The sequence below is a fragment of the Schistocerca nitens genome, chromosome 1 (assembly GCF_023898315.1).
Source record: "Schistocerca nitens isolate TAMUIC-IGC-003100 chromosome 1, iqSchNite1.1, whole genome shotgun sequence".
NCBI lineage: Eukaryota > Metazoa > Arthropoda > Insecta > Orthoptera > Acrididae > Schistocerca > Schistocerca nitens.
The window spans coordinates 1,176,013,958-1,176,034,648 of NC_064614.1; the positions used below are offsets into that span (position 1 = coordinate 1,176,013,958).

The following is a 20,691-nucleotide window of genomic DNA, read 5'->3' on the forward strand; positions in this document are numbered from 1 at the left end:
AGTTGAATTAAATCACCTGAAACTGACAGAATTACATTAGGAAATGAGACAAAGTAGTACATGAGTTTTGCTGTTTTGGCAACAAAATAACCGACAATGATCTAAGGAGAGAGGATATAAAATGAAAACTGGCTATAGCAAGAGAAGTGTTCCTGAAAAGAGAAATATTTTAACACTAGATATAAAATTAAGTGTAAGAGAATATTTCCTGGAAGTATTCGTCTGCAGCGTATCCTTGTGTGGAAGTGAAATGTGAACAATAAACAGTACAGACAAGAAGAAACTACAAGCTTTCAAAATGTGATGCTACAGAAGAATGCTGATGATTATACAGATGGAGCAGATATCCAATAAAAGGTAGTGCACCGAAGTGAGGGAGAAAAAATTGTGGCGTAACTTGGTTAAAAGAAGGAATCAGCTAATAGGACACATGCTGAGGCATTAATAAATGGCCAAATTGGGAGAGACAGAGGTGGAGAGGGGGATTTTAGAGAAAGACAAAGTTTGATGTCTTCAGACTGAAGATGACGAAGATGACCACCACCGCATCATCCTATTGTATTGTGTAAGCAACATTACAGTCATTACTTATTTTACATCACATCAATCTCAATAAATGAACTTATTTTGTTTTGCCTCCCCCTTATTTCAAAATCAACAAGTGTTGGCAAATGAAACAACTATACTTTATTTGATTTTTTTCTCATTTATGTTTCATTTCCCTGGCCCAGACACAGCAACTGCGAAGTCACCTTGGAGAACTGACAAATGGTTCTATTAGCAACAATGATCAGATCTAAGTGTAAATGTGGAATGCAGTCAACAAATTGTGTTAAAATACTTCAAATGTTAAAATTAGTTTTGCAGACAACTTCTTGTGTAAATAAAACATATTCAAATTTAGTGTTTTAACAGCCAAAATGTTTGTTTAATAAAAACATCTCATAGAGAAAGAATATTCTGACAGATAGAATGGTCAGCAATACGACATTTACATGCTGCTTATCTATGCTTAAATATATTGCATGGAAAACTAGGCATGGAAGTGATTGTGATGAACACTGATAAGAGCCACTGGTGGAACAAAGAGGTTCACATGCCATAAAATCTCATCGAGTTCATCTCATACTCTAAACAACAAAATTTTCAGGCAAAAAACAAAATGTGCCAGAGATAACTGGCATAACAACAGGAGCTCTCTAAAGCAGATGACTCAGAATTATGAACAGCATTATCTCACAGTTCAGAATGTGTGGACCAAGTAACCGCAGGGACACCATCTGGCAAGGAAATGGCTACAAATGTGAAAGAGATGAATAACATAAATCAAAAACTAAGTGGCCTAACACTGAAATTAAAAGTGTTGCTTCCCTTCTCTTGCCAGCCACTAGTGTAATAACCTAAAAAGTATTTGCTTTAGTTCTGACAAAGGAATTATTTTATTCTTTTGCTCTTTTAATTACCCTTGTTACATTAATTATAATTACTATCATTATAACAAAGATTATTTACTGCTGCTACCATAACAATTATTTTAATTTTGATTCTGAAATGTTCTTATTTGTTTCTAGCTCATGATACTACAGTTTTGTCATTTTGCTTGATTACATTATTAGTATATCATCCTGATTGTATCTGTTTGAACTCCAAATTATAGTCACGAATATCACCAGAGAAACCATCTGAACTGCATTGTTCCTTTGTGTACAAATCTTCTAGCTAGTCTCTTCACTTTAGTTTACATCGATCAGCAACATTCAACCCTGCAAATTGTGCCATTTTTTCCTTGCTCTATAAACCTCACAACTCCTTCCCACTGACTATTATTGCCTTTTTGTCATGTAGAATTACTCATACATCTCAACATTGTCTCGTTTATATCTTAATAAAGCAGCAGCGGCTACGACAGCAACATCATCACATCTCAAATATTGCATCCTTATCTCCTAAATATGCATAACCTCTGCCAGAAAATTATTTTCACTAATATCTCTACTCAAGTTAAGATGTATTAGGGACATTCAAAAAGAAATGACCCACAGGTTGTAAAATGAAAACTGCTTAATGGATCACAATTCCACCACTGACAGAAGAAGGTGTGGTCCCTGTAAGAGTGCTGAGGACTTGAGGGATATTGGAGCACACCTACATAATGACAGAACAAGTATGTGCACCTGTCTAACATCCACTGCACTCATGGCGCTGAAAACAGAAATGGGGGATTCAGAATAACAGCAAATGGATGTAGTATGTTTCATTACAGCAAAAGCACTGCAGGGAACAGAAATTCACCAAAGAATGGAACAAGTATATGGAGAAAACTGCATTGCAATTCTGATGCTCTGGTACTAAAGGCATCCATCTATATGACAGTGGTATCGCTAATGCTGTGTGATGTTCCAGATTGTGCCTCGTTGGCACATCAGTCATTTCTTGAATTACTTGTGCCATACCTGGACCCTTTTAATGAACATGCACAGCTTTTTGTACACTTGGGTCACTATTTGATGAATTCCCATTCCCCCAACTCCTTTCACCATCAGAAAACAAACCACACCCCCTTACTTTTCTTTTGAAGCCTTCATTTCTATGTATTCAGTACAATGGATGGTCAATGCATGCAAGTGCTCTTTCTGACAACATGCCCACGTCCCTCCAGCAGCAAGTGTGGATCCTCAGCACTCTTACGAGGACATCATCTTTGATAGGCAATGGCATTGCAATTCGTTCAGCGATTTTCATTTTACAGTCTCTTGGTTGTTTGTTCCTGAATGACTCTAGTATCATATTTGTAGGAGAATTCAGGCATTACATACTACCAAAAGAGTTCTCTGCAGCCCTCTTGGGAAAAAAAGACGGAATTTGTGTTACTGTAACGTAACCAAACCACTGTCACTTTTGGTGAAGATACTGCACTGTTTGTCTCTACACCAGGATAACTTCAAGAACCGATGGAAGAACTTAATACAGCAAGTTTGAAAACAGGGCTCATAATGAATTATAATATGACTAACTTATAAATTAATGTATAATCAAACCATGGAGGAAGAAAAACAGCATGAATTAAAATGAAGCCACAGAATGATTTGAAGAGTTGTATTTAGGAGAGTTGATGAGTACTGTAAGGACAGAAAAAAAAATAAAGGGCAGACTAAAAATAGCCTGGAGTCCTTTCAGTCGAGTAAACAGAATTTAAAAAATAAATAAATTTCAATATGTCTGAAAGCAAAAATTTACAAGAATCGAAGTTTAATGGAAAAAATCATTCAGAAGTTGAGGGTTACTTAGTGAGGCACTAAGAGACTCATGGACACACACACACACACACACACACACACACACACACACACACACACAGAGAGAGAGAGAGAGAGAAAATAGAACAGGCTACAGAGCCAAGTGGAATACATAATTACAACTGAAATGAAAATGAAATGGAGATGGATGAGACATGTAACTAGGCAAATAGATATTAGTTGGACTAACCATGTATTTTATTCAATTCTAGGAGCTGAAAAGAAAAGAGATAAATACCTACTAAAAGGTGAGTAGACAGAAAATATTCTAGAATGGCATGGATGCATATTACCAGAAACCATAATGTGCAAAGAAATTTAGAGGATATCTTCGTCAAGCATTGTCATTGGCTTACATTGCTGCCACGAAAACAATACAAGTTGCACCGCCTATAGGGCACGGACAGTGACATGTGCCCATTTGAAACATAATAACAGAAATGTCATATTTTAAAAACAAATAATGTCATGTAGAAGAAGGTGTAATTAGATGAATGGCAGACACTAACTTCACTTAACGAAGGTTTATTCAGCACTTGCACATAGAAGAGTGCGGAGCAAACTGCCTCCGGCCAAAACACATACAGTATATATACAGCTACAGAACATTCCAGTACAATGATTCTTGGCATTTGTGGATACTTCTAGAATGTACTCAAATTGAATACAGAAATTAAAATTGTACAGTCCAGATGAGTTCTGAACTCATGAACCCACAACCCTCCATGCAACAGTCTAGTATCATAACCACTACACCATGGTGACTGTGCTACTCAGCTTCTTCTGCGACATTGCTCCCTCCTTAAGAGAACAGCGCCTCTGTGCTACGTCCTCCTAGTCCAGGAATGGGTCATCGGTCCTGCATACTCTGACTCCCAATGATTAATGCTCGCCCTGGCGGTGATCTTAGAACTTCCTTTGCTGTTGCACTCTTCATCACCTTTCTGCTTGTTGCCTGTCGATGGAGCTTTGAATTTACCCTGGGTTGCGGGATCCTTACAGGGCTTCATTCGAAGGACGTGGACCGTATCTCTCGTCTTTTGTCATATTGTGTCGGGGTCAAAATCTTCAGCTTCATAAGTGACACCAGACAACTGTCTTACAACCTTATAAGGTCAAAAGTAGCACCTGAGGAGCATCTCAGAGAGATCAACTGTCCAAACAGGAGAGAAGATCCAGACGAGGTCACCAGGCTGTTAAACAATAGGGCGATGGCTCGCGTAATACCTTCGGCGATTGTTTTGATCCTGCAGCATGCAGGGTCGAGCTAACACAGCTCTGGTTAACACCTGGCTGACATAGTCGTCGTCCACATCGTCAGGATGTAACGGAAACACAGTGTCCATCATCATAGTCACATCACACCCATGCACCAGGAAAAATGGTGTAAATCCAATGGTGTCTTGTTTGGCGGTTTTGTAGACAAACGTTCACAAAAGTTAGCACCTCATCCCAGTTGCTCTGCTGAACATTAATGAACACTGATAGAATGTTGGCCAAGGTCTTATTAAGGTGTTCAGTAAGCCTGTTAATTTGCGGATGGTAGGTAGTCGTCATGTGATGAATAACGTTACAACGAAGGTTTTTCTCTGTCACAAAATTCGATTGAAAACTTTCCCTCGATCCATAATTAATGACCTTGGGGCACAGTGTTTTAATACAATGTCTTCCACGATGAATTTGGCTACCTTGGATGCTTCGGCTGTTTTCACGGCTTTTGTAATGGCATAGCATGTCAGATAATAAGTGCAAACAATAATCCATCTACTCCCACTAGCAGATGTTGGAAATCGTCCAACGAGGTCAATCCAAACTCGCTGGAAAGGCATTTTGGCTGCTGGAATTGGTATGAGTCGCCCATGTGGCTTCTGAGGAACTATCTTTCTCCTCTGGCACTCTTGACAATGCGACACATAATGACGGACACTACTACACAAACCTGGCCAGAAAAAATTGTTGCAGATTCTATTGTATGTCTTAATAAATCCTAAATGTCTAGCCTCAGGTGTGTCATGGAATTTCTGTAGAACATCTAAGAGTATGTGTTTAGGAATCACTGGTAGCCACCTCTTTCCAAACGGATAAAAGTTTTTCTTGCAAAGTAATCCATTAACTACCTTAAATTGTCCTTTCACATCCTCTGACTGATTCAAGGCAAGCATAATTTGAGATATTTTGGCATCCTCCTCCTCCTCAGCAGAGAGATCCTGGAGTGCAGCGAGACAGTCACTATCTTCATCAAAGTCTTGACGGTCTTGCACAAGGTTTCTTGAGAGACAGTGATCCCATACCCGCTGGCATCTGTGCGTAGTTCTGTAGGTGCTCTCTCATCACACAGACCAAGCAGAGGGTCAGTCGTCAGAGTTTTTTGCAGCACATCGAAAGAATCTTGTTGAGTACCACCCCAGATAAATTTAGCATCAGCTTTTAACAACTCTTTGAGTGGCCTGGCTTTGATACAAAAGTCTTTGATAAAACAACGGTAATAAGAACATTATCCGAGGAAGCTTCTCACATCTCTAATACTTTTAGGAATAGGAAATTCCGTAAAGATCTCACCTTTTCTGGGTCTGGCCGCACACCTTTGTTTGACACAAGGTGTCCAAGTATTTTGAGTTCTTTTGCTCTAAAGAGAGACTTTCTTGGATTAAGTTTCAGTCTGTCTTGTTGGAGACACTTAAGAATGGCCCTCAGTCTTTTTATATGTTCATCTAATGTCTCTGAGAGCACTGTACTGTCATATAAATAACAAAGACACATCGTCCACTTCAGGAGCCTTAGAAGACTATCCATCATCCGTTCAAAAGTTGTTGGTGCATTACACAAACCAAACGGCATAACCTCAAACTCATACGGGCCCTCAGGGGTGATGAATGCAGTTTTCTCACGATCAGCCTCATCTACTTCAATTTGACAGCATCCTGAGTACATGGTCATGGTTGAGAAGACCTTGGCCCCCTTCAGACAATCTAGTGTATTGTCAGTTCGTGGAAGAGGGTAAACATCCTTTTTAGTTATCTTATTAAACTTCTTGTAATCAACACAAAAGCGCCAACTGCCATCCTTCTTCCTGACAAGAACCACTGGTGACGACCATGGGCTCTGCGAAGGCTGAATGATGTCATTCTTCATCATTTTCTCTACCGCGTCACAAATTATTCAACGTTCCATTGCTGACACACGGTATGCTTTCTGGCTTATTGGTTGATGGTCTCCAGTGCTAACCCGGTGCTTCACCGTCAATTTGTCTAATTTTCTCTTCAGCTGTGGACTGAAGCATTCAGAGAACTCTTGAAGAATGGCAAGTAGCTTCTTCTATTGTTCCTTAGTGAGATCTGGTGACAGTTGAGCAAGAAGATCTTGTCTTGTAGTGGAAGCGCTAATTTCGCCCACGGACTCTGCATGGGAGGTTTCTATGATGCTCAGCTGTTCTTCAATTAACGGCTCAGCGTTTGCTACGCACATGCGTCTTGGAAGGATCTGCGGTTCTCGGCGACAGTTTACTATTCACAATTCACCGAATCCGTTCTTAAACAAGATGACAGAGGCTGGGATGAACAAGTTATTTTTCAGTGGTATGCTTCTCTTACATTCTACTACAAGATCCATGGGTTGATGCATGGCATGACACATGACAGTTCCCTTTCTAGCAATGACTGCAGGAATGATCACTACATCCAGCACACACAGTTTCCACACACTTGGATGCGCATATTCCTGTCCACAGTATCTCATCTTGTCTAGCATAATCTTTGAGCGACCACTATCTATAATTGCCTATATGGCTCAAACTCAGGTTTCTCGTCACATAAATGGCAGCTCTGTCGTGGCCTGATGGGAGGCACTGTGTCATCGATAATGTGCGCTACCACAAGTTCCAATACTCAGTGCCTCCACCAGAATAATGTCACGAAGGAGGAGGTGTACTTAGATGAATGATGGACACTAACTTCACTTAATGAAGGTTTATTCTGCACTTGCACATACAAGAGCATGGAGCAAACTGCCTCCGTCCAGAACACATACAGTATACATACAGCTATGGAACATTCCAGAACAATGGTTCTTGAAATTTGTGGATAATTCTAGAATTTACTCGAACCGAATATAGAAATTAAAATTGTACAGTCCAGGTGAGTTTTGAACTCACGATCCTCCATGTAACAGTTTAGTATCATAACCACTACACCACGGTGCTACTCAACTTCTTCTGTGATAATATAAAGAAAGAGAGCTTAATGTATTATTGAAAATACACAGTAGTCAATCAGATTAAGTATAAATAAGAGCCATCTATTAGATTTTACAGAAATTACTATTACCGTAGGTGCAACCACAACGGAGGGGTATCTGTTGAGAGGCCAGACAAACATGTGGTTCCTGAAGAGGGGCAGCAGCCTTTTCAGTAGTTGCAGGGGCAACAGTCTGGATGATTGACTGATCTGGCCTTGTAACATTAACCAAAACGGCCTTGCTGTGCTGGTACTGCGAACGGCTGAAAGCAAGGGGAAACTACAGCCGTAATATTTCCCGAGGACATGCAGCGTTACTGTATGATTAAACCAGATGGCAGTTATAAGAGTCGAGGGGCATGAAAGGGAAGCAGTGGTTGGGAAAGGAGTGAGACAGGGTTGTAGCCTATCCCCGATGTTATTCAATCTGTATATTGCGCAAGCAGTAAAGGAAACAAAAGAAAAATTCGGAGTAGGTATTAAAATTCATGGAGAAGAAGTAAAAACTTTGAGGTTCGCCGATGACATTGTAATTCTGTCAGAGACAGCAAAGGACTTGGAAGAGCAGTTGAACGGAATGGACAGTGTCTTGAAAGGAGGATATAAGATGAACATCAACAAAAGCAAAACGAGGATAATGGAGTGTAGTCAAATTAAATCGAGTGATGCTGAGGGGATTAGATTAGGAAATGAGACACTTAAAGTAGTATAGGAGTTTTGCTATTTAGGGAGTAAAATAACTGATGATGGTCGAAGTAGAGAGGATATAAAATGTAGACTGGCAATGGCAAGGAAATCGTTTCTGAAGAAGAGAAATTTGTTAACATCAAGTATAGATTTAAGTGTCAGGAAGTCGTTTCTGAAAGTATTTGTATGGAGTGTAGCCATGTATGGAAGTGAAACATGGACGATAACCAGTTTGGACAAGAAGAGAATAGAAGCTTTCGAAATGTGGTGCTACAGAAGAATGCTGAAGATAAGGTGGGTAGATCACGTAACTAATGATGTGGTATTGAATAGGATTGGGGAGAAGAGAAGTTTGTGGCATAACTTGACTAGAAGAAGGGATCGGTTGGTAGGACATGTTTTGAGGCATCAAGGGATCACAAATTTAGCATTGGAGGGCAGCGTGGAGGGTAAAAATCGTAGAGGGAGACCAAGAGATGAATACACTAAGCAGATTCAGAAGGATGTAGGTTGCAGTAGGAACTGGGAGATGAAGAAGCTTGCACAGGATAGAGTAGCATGGAGAGCTGCATCAAACCAGTCTCAGGACTGAAGACCACAACAACAACATAAAGGTCAGAATAATACAGGTGTTTTTTTTTTCTTGCAAATAGATGTACAATCCAGGAAATATCTGCATGAAGGTAACTTTAGTAACACATATCTATGAGCTTCAAAGGAAATGACATTTCGGAACCAGAGGCAGGAAAATACAGTAAAAATAAAGGAATCAAAATTCTATGAGCAGTGGATTGAAACAATTGAAAAAATTTTTGTTACATAGTGGTAACTGTTCATTAAATGTTCCTCGTACCCAACACTAAAAAAAGACCTTCCAGATTGTCCTATATAACAAACAGGACACATATCACAAGTGATTTTATAAACTCCTGAACTGTTTATAGGAGAAACTGTGGATTTGAGATTGAATCCATATTTTTTAATTAGAAGAAAACAAATTTTGTATGAAACAGGGCCTAAAGCTACTTTTGACTGTCAGAATCAGCACTGATGCCTAAAGTGGTCACCTTAGTGTCAGTTTTAACTTTGAAGACCTTTTCAACTAAAATTGGATCATAGCTGTTTCTAACTGCTATAATTTTATTACATTCACCTCGTCATGAAGCTTGTCAGGTGACAAAGGTAAACTGCACGATGAATGGCTGAACAGAAAAATGTTTTCATGTGGGAATGAGGATGCACTGAACTAGCAGGAACAACTTGATCTGTATTATGGTTTTTCGAAAAATACCAAAGAAAGTCTGTTACTGTCAGTAGCAATACCAAGGTCAAGTTATTAAACTGACGACTGTTACTTTCTAATTCACAAATGAAGCTGATTTCTTTCATGAAGACTATTAAAAATTTCAAGCAAATGCTGAATTCCTCCCCGGGAACCACAATATATGATCAAAACATCATCTACGTACCAAGCATATGACAAAATGGCCATATCAGCAGCTGAAAAACTATTGAATTTTTTTCTAGCGTATTAATGAAAATATCAGCCAAGATGCCTGCAAGTGGGTCACCCATTGCCTGGCCGTCATGCTGGTGGTAAATTTGCCATTGGAAACAAAGTAGTTACATTTCACTACCATTAATAGCAAACAAATTACGTCAGTGATTTGCTCATCAGAAATACCTTTTCATTAATTTGCTAGAAGAGAAATTCTTCAATAATTTTTCAGTGCTGATCTGGGGATTCTGTCTTATGCTCGACGCGTAGACGACATTTTGATATATACAGTGGTTCCTGAGGAGGATTTCAGCATTTATTTGAAATTTTTAATAGTCTTCATGAAAAAATCAGCTTCCCTTGTAAATTAGAAAATGATGACTGTCAGCTTAATTACTTGGACCTTAGTATTGCTACTGACAACGACAGACTTACTTTCGCTATTTTTCGAAAAGCCACTAACACAGATAAAATTGTGCCCGCTAGTTCAGTGCATTCTCATTCTTATGAGAAAGCATTTTTCCATTCAGCCATTCATCATGCCGTTTCTGTACCTTTGTCACCCGACAAGTTTCATGAAGAGATGAATATCATAAAAATTATTGCAGTTAATAACGGCTATGATCCAATGTTAGTTGACAAGATTTTCAAAGTTAAAACTGATGCTAAAGTGACCACTTTAGGCAGTAGTGATGATTCTAGGAGTCACAAGTACCATAATGTTTCCTCGATTCCATTTTTAGGCCCTATTTAGTATAAAATTCATCGTCTTCTGATAAAAAATATGGATTCAAAGTTACCTTTCCCATGAAAAATCTCATTCATAACCTCCCGTACACAGCTGTTCCTATAAACAGTTCGGGAGTATATAAAATCACTTGTGATACATGTCCCGTTTGTTGCATAGGACAAACTGGAAGGCCCTTTAATGCCAGGTACAAGGAACATTTATTGGGAAAAAGAGGCACTTCCACTTTTGCTGATCATCTGGTTATTTTCGGGCACAAACTGAAAAGCATCGAAGAAATTTCCATTTTACATAGAGAAAAGAAAGGTCACAGGCTCGATGTACTCAAAGAGCTGGAGATTTTCAAGCATATTTCTAAGAACAATGGCCTCATCCTCAATGAACAATTACAACTACGTAACACAAATTTTTCAATGGTTTCAATCCACTGCTCATTGAATTCTGAATCCTTTATTTTTACTGCATTTTCCTGACTCTGGTTCCAAAATGCCATTTCTTTTGACGCTCATAGACATGTGGTACTGAAGTTACCTACATGAAAATTTTTTCTGGATTGTACACCTGTTTGCAAAAAAAAAATCTATATTATTCTGTCCTTTATGTAATAGTAATTTCTGTAAAGCCTAATAAATGGCCCTTATTTTTACTTCATCTGCTTGACTACTGTATATTTTCAATAATACATTAAGCTATCTTCCTTTACATTTGTTTTTAAAATTAACTGTTGTTTTTTTCCCCCATTATTTCTGTTACAATATTTCAAATGGGCACATGTCACTGTCCGTGTGCAATGGGCGGCGCAATTCATATTGTTTTCGTGGTGGCACTGTACGCCGCTGGGCTGGTAAGTCTGATGATGTTCCTAGTGAGGCACACATGGCAAAGGCTGGAACATTTTACTTTATTTTTAGCTTGAGCACAGCTGCTCTAAAATTGGACCACTCCGTTTTCACAACGTAATTTTACATAAGTAACCTTTGTACCTCATGACAATTGACATCTTGGTTAATGTGTTTTTTGTCATACTAAATTTTCCATATATTTTTTTTATAAGGTTTATCAAAATTTCATTCTGACGAAGACACTCTTAGTAGATGTCGAAACCTAGGTCAATGTACCAAACATTGATTTTGCAACCGGCTGGCTGTAATATCCTATGTTGAAACTTGTATGTGGTTGCTGAGTAACAGCCATGTTTAAAACTGTACAATAAAAGAGCTCTTCCAAGTATCATTTACAAAAGACCTCTTATAAAATCTTTGATAGTGTATCTTTTACATCCTTCCCCCAAAAGTTGAGCTATGATACTAATTATTATACAAGATTTGTGTTTAACGTCCCATTGACAATGCGGTAATTAGTGACAGAGCACAAGCTTGGGCAGGGGAAGGGTGTGGGAGGAAATCGGTCATGACTTTCCAAAGAAACTATTCTGGCAATTTAGTGAAATCACGGACAACTTAAATCTGGATGGTCGGATGCAGGTTTGAACCGTCATCCTCCCAAATGTAAGTCCAGTGTGCTAACCACTGCGCCACCTCGCTTGGTAAAAGATCTATCAAAGCTCTTTGACAGTATAATATGTTTTTCACTTTCCATACCCTTGCAACTCTATATCTACAGTAACACTAGACATAAACACACAGGTACACTTCAAACTTGTTAAGTCATCCATTACAATGTCCAGCACCTGGTTTCACACAATGAAGAACTAAACTTTTACACTTTCCTCTTGTCTGAAACAGAGTTGAAGCAACATATGTCCTAAAGTCTGTGAGTCTCTCAAGATACAATGAGCTCCGAGCTGACAAGCTAAACAAGCATGGTAGCAGTGGTAGTGCATATGTCAGATCTCACATCAAAATTAAAGTTGTAAAAATGTTGAATGTCAGAGATGAAATGTAAGCAGAATCCATATTCATGGAGCTACACCTATGAGCCCACAGTACATAGCTGACACCATTTATAAACCACCAAAGAACTACACAATGTCATGCTTCCAGTCAGCATTACACACATTTCAGTCTCAATAGTAAAACGTCATATAGCACACCATCATAATGGGGGACATGGACATGGGCTTAGTGAGAACCACCCATTTCCCAATTAAACTGAGGTATTATTTAGTTCTAACCACATGAGCATTCTGCCATCAGTAATCACATACAGAAATTATCGTGAGTTACTTCAAACCAGTTACCATTTCCTTCTTGAAACAACAAGTATACTTGTTGAAACTGAAAATGGTGTCATTAAAACACAGTTTTCTTTCACCGAAACTGTGATGGATATAACATAACTGATGATTTGTGGATGAAAGACAGTGGGAGGAAAAGTATATCATAAAACAGTCAATAAACAAATAAGAACTCACTGGACTGTTCACAGGGTCAGTTACATTGTTTATAACAATGGCAAAGAGTGTGGCACTTAAAAAAATGCCTTAAGGGACATCTTTCTCTTGTATAAAATTCCTTGACAGTGTGTATAACAATAACAGAAAGACAACCTTGTACTTTTCCAGTATCAGAGGGTACCCCTATAGGTACTTTCTGCATTGGAGGGATTCCTGTAGAGCTGCCTCCAGTGAAGTCAAATTATGTAGGGCACAATGATACTTCCTGAATCCACACTGGAGGTGGGTAACAAGTTTCTTCCTATGCAACATCCAAACGAGATGCATCTTTTCAACTTAACTTGCAAGAGCACCACTATGGTCATTTCTCATGATGGTCCTACCATTTTCCAGTTTTTGGAGGAGTATTTGATAATGGATTCGCTTTGCAAATCCGTGTATAGCTCCTATGACCATATGCGGTTGAAAATACCAAGAAGGGTTTCTTTTGATCCTTTATAAGGCTGATACAAAATGCTATACATATAACATATTTACCTGACTATAAGACAACACCCTTCTTTTCATGGGGCTTCTTGAGAAAAATTTATTTTTAACATATTCTGATTAATCAAAATTTCACTGTTTTACTAACAAAGTGTCTCCCTAAAAAGTTAACTTTATACCTATTCCAAATTTATGACAGTTATTGATTGTCTACATTCTGATAATATAAAAGGAAATAAAATAAATGAAAGGAAATGGTTTACATTAATTTTCAGGCTGATCCTTTTCTACATTTATCACTTAATAACCCTATCATCTGTGGTATCATTTTTTTAATCATCATCCTAATAGTACAGCTGTGAAATTTATACCTTGTTGTCACTAATATCTGGCTGTTTTTTCCAAACATGTTGTGATTTCTGAGGTTCTGCTTACCATGGGACCCGAGAACACAGCTGTTTCCTTCCAAATAAATATCAGATTTTAATTTGATACTTACACGAGAATGTTGCAATGTTTCTTGCTTTCAAAATTATCATTTGCCTGCTGCTCTCTCATTGGCTGCATAGAACCAGCAGCTGTCACACCCCCTTTCGTTCCCATCGTAAGTCACGGTGAGCACCAACAACATTGCAGCACAAAACACTTAAGTATACCATTGGTCCCTATAGTCAATTAAATTCCGACCTCATATGGAATCAGACAACTGCAGTTTAAACATGGAAGATGTTTCTAAAATTCCACAGTATGTTCCTAGATACCCATGGTTGGCAACATAGTGTAATTGCTGCCCACTCACTACTCTCCTCCACACACTCATGTTCTCAAACAAGCTGTTATCACTTTTCCCCCTACAACCCTTCCATTGGTGCTGTTCTTGAGCAACTGTGAAACATGGACTGCAATATCTTCTGGGGAGCAAGTAATATGTTACAACAGTAACTAATACATAAGTAAAAGATCCCAATCACGGTAAGTCATGTTCTCAAACTTTCACGCTCCCTGCAATCTGTTGGGATCATCTACAAGACAGGTCTTGACGATGTAATTTATTCTCATGAAAACAACTACAATCAGTTTAAAATAATTTATTTCAATCTAGATCGATTTTTCTTCTTGTTTCATCTGAATGTCGCCATCATGTTCTAAACCTGATTAAAAGCTGGTAACATTTGAACCAGTATTCTAATACGCAAGCAGTGACCAAATTTTTCATTTGCAACCCATTTAATAAGTCATTACAGTCTCTTATAATCAAATAAAATATTGATCTGGATTCAGAATCAAGTAATATTTACTGAAGAGCATTTCTGCTTTTGAATGTAACCTTTATTTAAAAAGCAGCATTAATATTTCTACACAGTATCTGAACTTGTACGAGAACTTTTATTGCAAAACAGTTCAAATAAAACAAGAGTTTGTAAGACAATTGAATTTAGCACTAGTTCCTCCTGCGTCTCACAAAATTGTCAAATTTTAAGCAGAGCAGTTAACTGTTTAGCAACCATTTCATAGTTTCTCGCGTACCCCTTGCACTGGCACCACGTGCGTAAAATGTCACGGGATTGTTCGAGCAATGTCAATACTGTTTCAAGTGCTTCAGCGAATCAGGAAATCTTGAGCCTGTTCAAACATGCAAATCATTTGCCCAGATGTCCTTCCAATTTCTTCAAAATAAATCTGCACATGACAAAGCTTCATCTGTAAATGTAAGATGACCACTATATACTCTACAAACAACATAAAAATGTTAAACCTCGGCAGCAATAGCTTGATCTGCAAATATAAGATGACCATGTATTTTTCGAATGGTGAATTTGGAGACAAAGCCTCATCTTATAATTAGGTAAATATGGTAAATTAGTATCTGATCAAGGTGCAGTACTGTTAGCAGCAGACAAGGCATTTCCAGTTCTCAACTTTTCAGAATGAGATTTTCATCACACATCATATATGAAGATATTCCGCCATGCATGGATGATAACAATTACAACCTGTAAGTTGGTGGTGCATGAGACAGGTGAAGTGTGGCATGTGTTAAGAATAACTCTGTCAAGTATCTTTTATAAAAGAAATTTCATAAAGTCTTTGACAGTGTTCTAGGCTACTTTTACAGAATGTTTTCTAAAAGTTGCTGTGTGACTCTATTTTAACAGATTTCACAAAGCTCTTTGACTGTGTAGCATGTCAATAGTTTTCAAGCCTGTCTTCTGCAAACACTTGCATAAAGGCTCCCTTTGTACTAGGAATTTGAACTCATCTTATTTACATTCTCCATTCTTTTCCATTCCAGCGAATCACAGAAACCATCAATCATTGAGAGTTTTCTTTTCCTACTCCTCTTTGTGTTGGAGATGTGCAGTAGATGATAAAATAAAGAGCTGGAATGCACCATAGGGACATTAATAACCCACCACTGCCTTCACATTGGAAAGTGACTCTGCATTGTAATTTGGTGGTTTTAAATTGATTTTCTTTGGCTTTGCTCAGCCTCTTTTTATTTGGAGGTAGTGGTGTTTTTTATGGACAAGAACACTGACTTTTTAGCTTCTTAATATTCAAATATTTTTATTTGTACAGATTTCAGAGCATTTGAAGGTTCACAGGAAGTTCTGCTCTCTCAGATGCAACTACCTGTGCCTGTGTCCAATGTTGATGCGAGTGTGGGTTGAGGCTTTGCTCTTGGCGATGGATTTTTTAGGATTTTCTGGAATGTATGTTGTGAATGCTGCCAATTGCTTTTGCTTTGTAGGCTTTTTTACCCATCCATAAAGTAATCTCCTCATAATTTTCAATTCCTGATTTTTTCCTTCTTCAGGATAAGCGCACATGAAGAATTGTGAGTGTTTGCTGGACATGTGCATGATTCATTTGCTTACGCCCAGGTAGAACCCTGCTTGCCTGGGTAAGCCTCATACAGCTGAGGCGTGGCAGCTAGCCCAAAAGTTGCCAAATATAATGGTGTTCACATAAGATGATGGTAAGTGGGGTGATGCATAGAGGCAAGAAGCAATGTACCACATGACATCATTCTGCCACTTCAACCCATAGTATGCACTTTGGCATGCACTTAGAACAGTTAGGATTGATTTTAATGTTAATTTAGTTATGCTGATGTTATTTAGTCACTAAGGTTTTCATTTTGAGTGGCATAAAGCACACAAACCAAGAATTACATAAAGAAGTGAGTCATAGTTTTTCAAGTGTATAAATTATACTCGGGAAAATGAGGAGGAGGAACAGTGGCCCAGTGCAGCACTCACCCTAACATTGTCAGTTACCAGGGTAAGCAACGGCTGGAGTGCAAGGTGTGAGACAGAGACATACAGCTCTTTGGCAACACTGCGTAAGTATCCCCCCCCCCCCCTCTCTCTCTCTCTCTCTCTCTCTCTCTCTCTCTCTCTCTCTCTCTCTCTCTCTCTCTGTGTGTGTGTGTGTGTGTGTGTGTGTGTGTGTGTGTGTGTGTGTGTTGGGGGGGGGGGGGAGTGCTTATGCACACACCCCTACAGTAACTATTTAACTATTTTGCCTCAATTGCCATTCACCTCACTAGCACCTAATTAAAAACATATATGTTTGTACCATCCTCATGATCTGTACAGAATAATCCAAGACTCCTTTTCTCTAAGAGACACCACATTTGACTGTCACATCCTACAGTGGTTGCCAAAACATGCCCTGAGATTACAGTAACAGAGGATTAGCTGAGCTGACCACCCAATAGCTCTGGAACCCCAGGACCGCCTGGTCCAAACCCGGCTGTTAAGAGGCTTGGCCCCTTAATATTTGAATACTACATTGTCTTTTAATTTAACTTTCCTCTTCTACTTCCTACAGATATCTCCTACAGCCTGTCCATGTGACTTTTCTATGAGGTTTCAAATTACACTACTTTTTTCTACTTCTGGATGGTGCTTATACACTCTTCTGCACGATTCTGATATTCTCTGACTTTCTGTCAAAATGACAACATCAAGAAGGAGTTGTGGGACATAAACAAAAGTTGATAGGCTTGTTTACATCTGAAATATGATGTCTATTCAAATTTCACAAGTGATGCTAGTAGCACCACTAAGAGGACGCAAATCAGGTTGGCTTTAAATACACACTGTAACAGTCATAAGCGTTTGTTACTTTTGGGATTTGGACATGGTGAGTTAATGTTACTCGAGAATGCTTTTAGCACCACAAAGATGCCACTGTCCACACCTCACAGAGTTTGAACAAGGTCGTGTATAATAGGGATACAAAAAGCTGGGTGTTCTTTCTGCAGTATTGCAGAAAGACTTGACAGTAATGTAGACTGTGTATACAACTGCTGGCAGCGGGAGTCAATAGAATGTACGGTCACAAGAAGGCCTGGTCCAGACAGCCATGTGGCACTACCAAGAGGGAAGACAATTGTGTTCAGAATGTAGTTCAGGTGCTTCGTACTGCATTTGCAGCAGCAATCTGAGCAGCAGTTAGTGACACTACGTACTTTTACAAATCAGTAACTTCAAGGACCACTCCGAGCCAAACACACTATGGCACGCCTTCCATTGGCCCCAAAGCACAGACATCTGCAACTTCACTGGTGGCAAGTAAGAGCCCATTGGAGGTGAGGTGGGGGCCTGTTGTGTTTTCTGATGAAAGCTGCTTCAGCCTCAGTCCCAGTGATGGCTATGTGTTGGTTGGGAGGAGGCCAGTTCAAGGCCTGCAAACAACCTGTCTGCGTGCTACACACACTGGGCCTCAGCGTGAAGGAATGGTCTGCAGTGCGATTTTGTATGACAGAGCACTCTTGTGGTTTTTCCACTCACTGTGACTACAAAATTATACATCAGTCTGGGGATTCGACTTCTTGTGCTGCCATTTATTAACAGAATTCCAAGGGGTGTTTTCCACCATGATAATAAACACCCACTGATAACTCCAGCATCATCCACAAGCAGGATTAACGATCCCTGTATTGACCGACACATGCAACAGGCACACCATCCCACAAACTGAGTCAGCACTTGTAAAACACAATGCATGCAAGTTTGCATGCCTGCATTCAACATTCAGGCAGTTCCGGTTTATCTCGCATTTACATTAACCTATGATCTTGCAATGTTAGTCATTTAAATATGTTGCCTAGACAAATGTGTTTCTGAAATTTCAGTACTCTAAATTAATTACTTTTGATGTTGTGATTTTTTTCCGTCAGTGTATAATGCCCAGTGTCCTCCAATATCTATCTCTTCTTTCAACTTAATAACTAACACAGTGCATAGGCCTCACATTTGGAAGAATAGTGGTTTGTATCCCCATCCAATAATGCTGATGTCGCAAATGTCAGGATCATCTCTTTGAGAAGTACACAGCCAGCGTTTTTCATTCATCCTTCCAAATCAAATAAATATATTGCTTTGTTTCTTTCATGATCTACATCTCTAAACCAAAATATTAACTATAAATTCTGCTAAATAGGTGATGGCTAGTCGAGTTCTCATAAATTTCATTATTACATAAACCAATGACAATCCACTTATCAACAATCAACACAGTGTGGCTTACAAGAAAACTCTAAGTTTTAATTATCTCTGCCATGAATAATAAATCCAGTATTTGGCAACAATAGATTTGTCTCTTACATTTTGGAACACATTTAATTTTATTGGGTGTTCATTTTTAATAACAATGTGGAAAGAATACTACACACATTGCTATTATTTTAAACAAAGATAGTACTAAATGAATACTTACTTTTATGCGTCTGCTGTTGGAGTGTGACAGGCTGCAGAACAGGAAGAGGTTTAGGTGCAATATCTGCACCACCAAATATATCTCCGAGTACTTCTATGTTTGATTGTGTAACTGATGCGTTTGGTGTATTTGCAGACTGTTTTGGTGGCTCTACATCAATACCTAACAATAGAGAATATAACATTAATTGTGGTTCAGCAATTAAATATATCCTTTTTGGTAAGGCAATTCATATTTCTAATTTGTGATGTGCTTTACTGGGACCTTAAGACTTGCAGTTACAAGACATTAAAGTGTTACCCAAATCAGCAAGTTGTTTGCCAAGAAGTTCCGTTGGTACTGGTGGGAGCTTTTCTTCACTTGGTGTGCTGAGATCCAGCAAAGACGTACTTTTGGTTTCAGGCAGTTCACCTTGAACAATTATGGCATTGTATTTGTCCGACACATGACCCAGAGCATCACTTGCTTGAAGTACTTTGTTGAGAAGATGTTCATTGTTGTGTATCTCTGTTGCAAAGCGAAATAAGTTTGTTCGTAGATTATTACAGCTTTGATGCAACTCCTTGATAAGTTCAAGTTCCTCTTCTGAAGTCTCGCCAGGCTTGTAAGAGTCCAGCATTTCTGATAGTAATCTAACACTGCTGTGTACAGACTCTATTTCATTATTACAACGGTTGGTCATTTCAAGTCTTCTTTCATCCTGGAACAATAAATACACTAACACTACCATACACATTCTGAAAACCACAACATTAAACTGTTAACAACAGAATTATGAAAGATTAGTATAGCCTCAACAGAACAAAATGTTACAATACTGTTAAGTTTGAAGTGTAGCATATCACTTCCGGTTGCCATATCCATCCCTCAAAAGTGATTATTTCAGTGCCTGTAACATTATTTTCCACTGTTCTATAAAAACAATGATAGTTCTACATTTCAAAATTTGTTATCACTGGTATCACTAATGATAAAATGACAGCAATATCTAGTTCAAAATAGAAGAAAAGAAAGTCCTTAACAACGTTCTGTGGAAATCGAAACCTTTAATAAAGGAACACAATTTCAACCGGACTAATTCACAATGAAGATAGGTAAGTCAAATTAATTCCAGCAACCACATTGTGCAATTACATACAAATACCATAGATGCAGGTCTGAATGAGGCTATGAGGACCATCACTGGCACTGGCAGATAAATTCCCATTCAGTAGTGCCCTGTTCCTCCAGATCTCAGGAGAAAAATGTTGAAGGGGCAAATTCTTAAAAATACGAAGTCCCAAAAGAACTCACTTTTCAGAATCCACCAGCTATACACGTGAAGTTTTTATCTTCGGATCACATACGTTTTCGATGTCACTGAGAAATGGGACAAAAGCTGGAACCAACATCCACTTCAGAATGCCCATTTAAATCAAAACGCAACAAATAAGGCTGCATGGTTTGATGTCCCCCATCATGAAAGGTCAAGATTCAATCGTGTCTGAACAAGAGCATGAGTATGGTGCTACATCTTGAAGAAGGGGAATACCTGTGAAAAGTGCTGCATTTGACTCTGGTGAGCAGAAAGAAACTGTAAGTGATGTTACAGATAACTGCCCCGTGCATGCTTTGAAAGATGGCCTGAAAGACTTGCATACCAAGTGTTGTGATCTGGC

General features: G+C 38.7%; 1 protein-coding gene across 4 annotated transcripts in view; it reads right to left on the reverse strand.

Annotated features, from left to right (window-relative positions):
* The window catches only part of LOC126200231 (ADP-ribosylation factor-binding protein GGA2), a 136,800-nt gene that overhangs the window by 71,506 nt on the left and 44,603 nt on the right, over positions 1 to 20,691 (reverse strand). For all 4 annotated transcript variants that reach the window (XM_049936692.1, XM_049936693.1, XM_049936694.1 and 1 more), the window contains exons 5-6: positions 19,334 to 19,733; positions 19,034 to 19,195 (exon numbers count right to left, since the gene is read on the reverse strand). In XM_049936692.1, the coding sequence (XP_049792649.1) occupies positions 19,034 to 19,195; positions 19,334 to 19,733 (562 nt within the window). The remainder of the gene's footprint in view (positions 1 to 19,033; positions 19,196 to 19,333; positions 19,734 to 20,691) is intronic.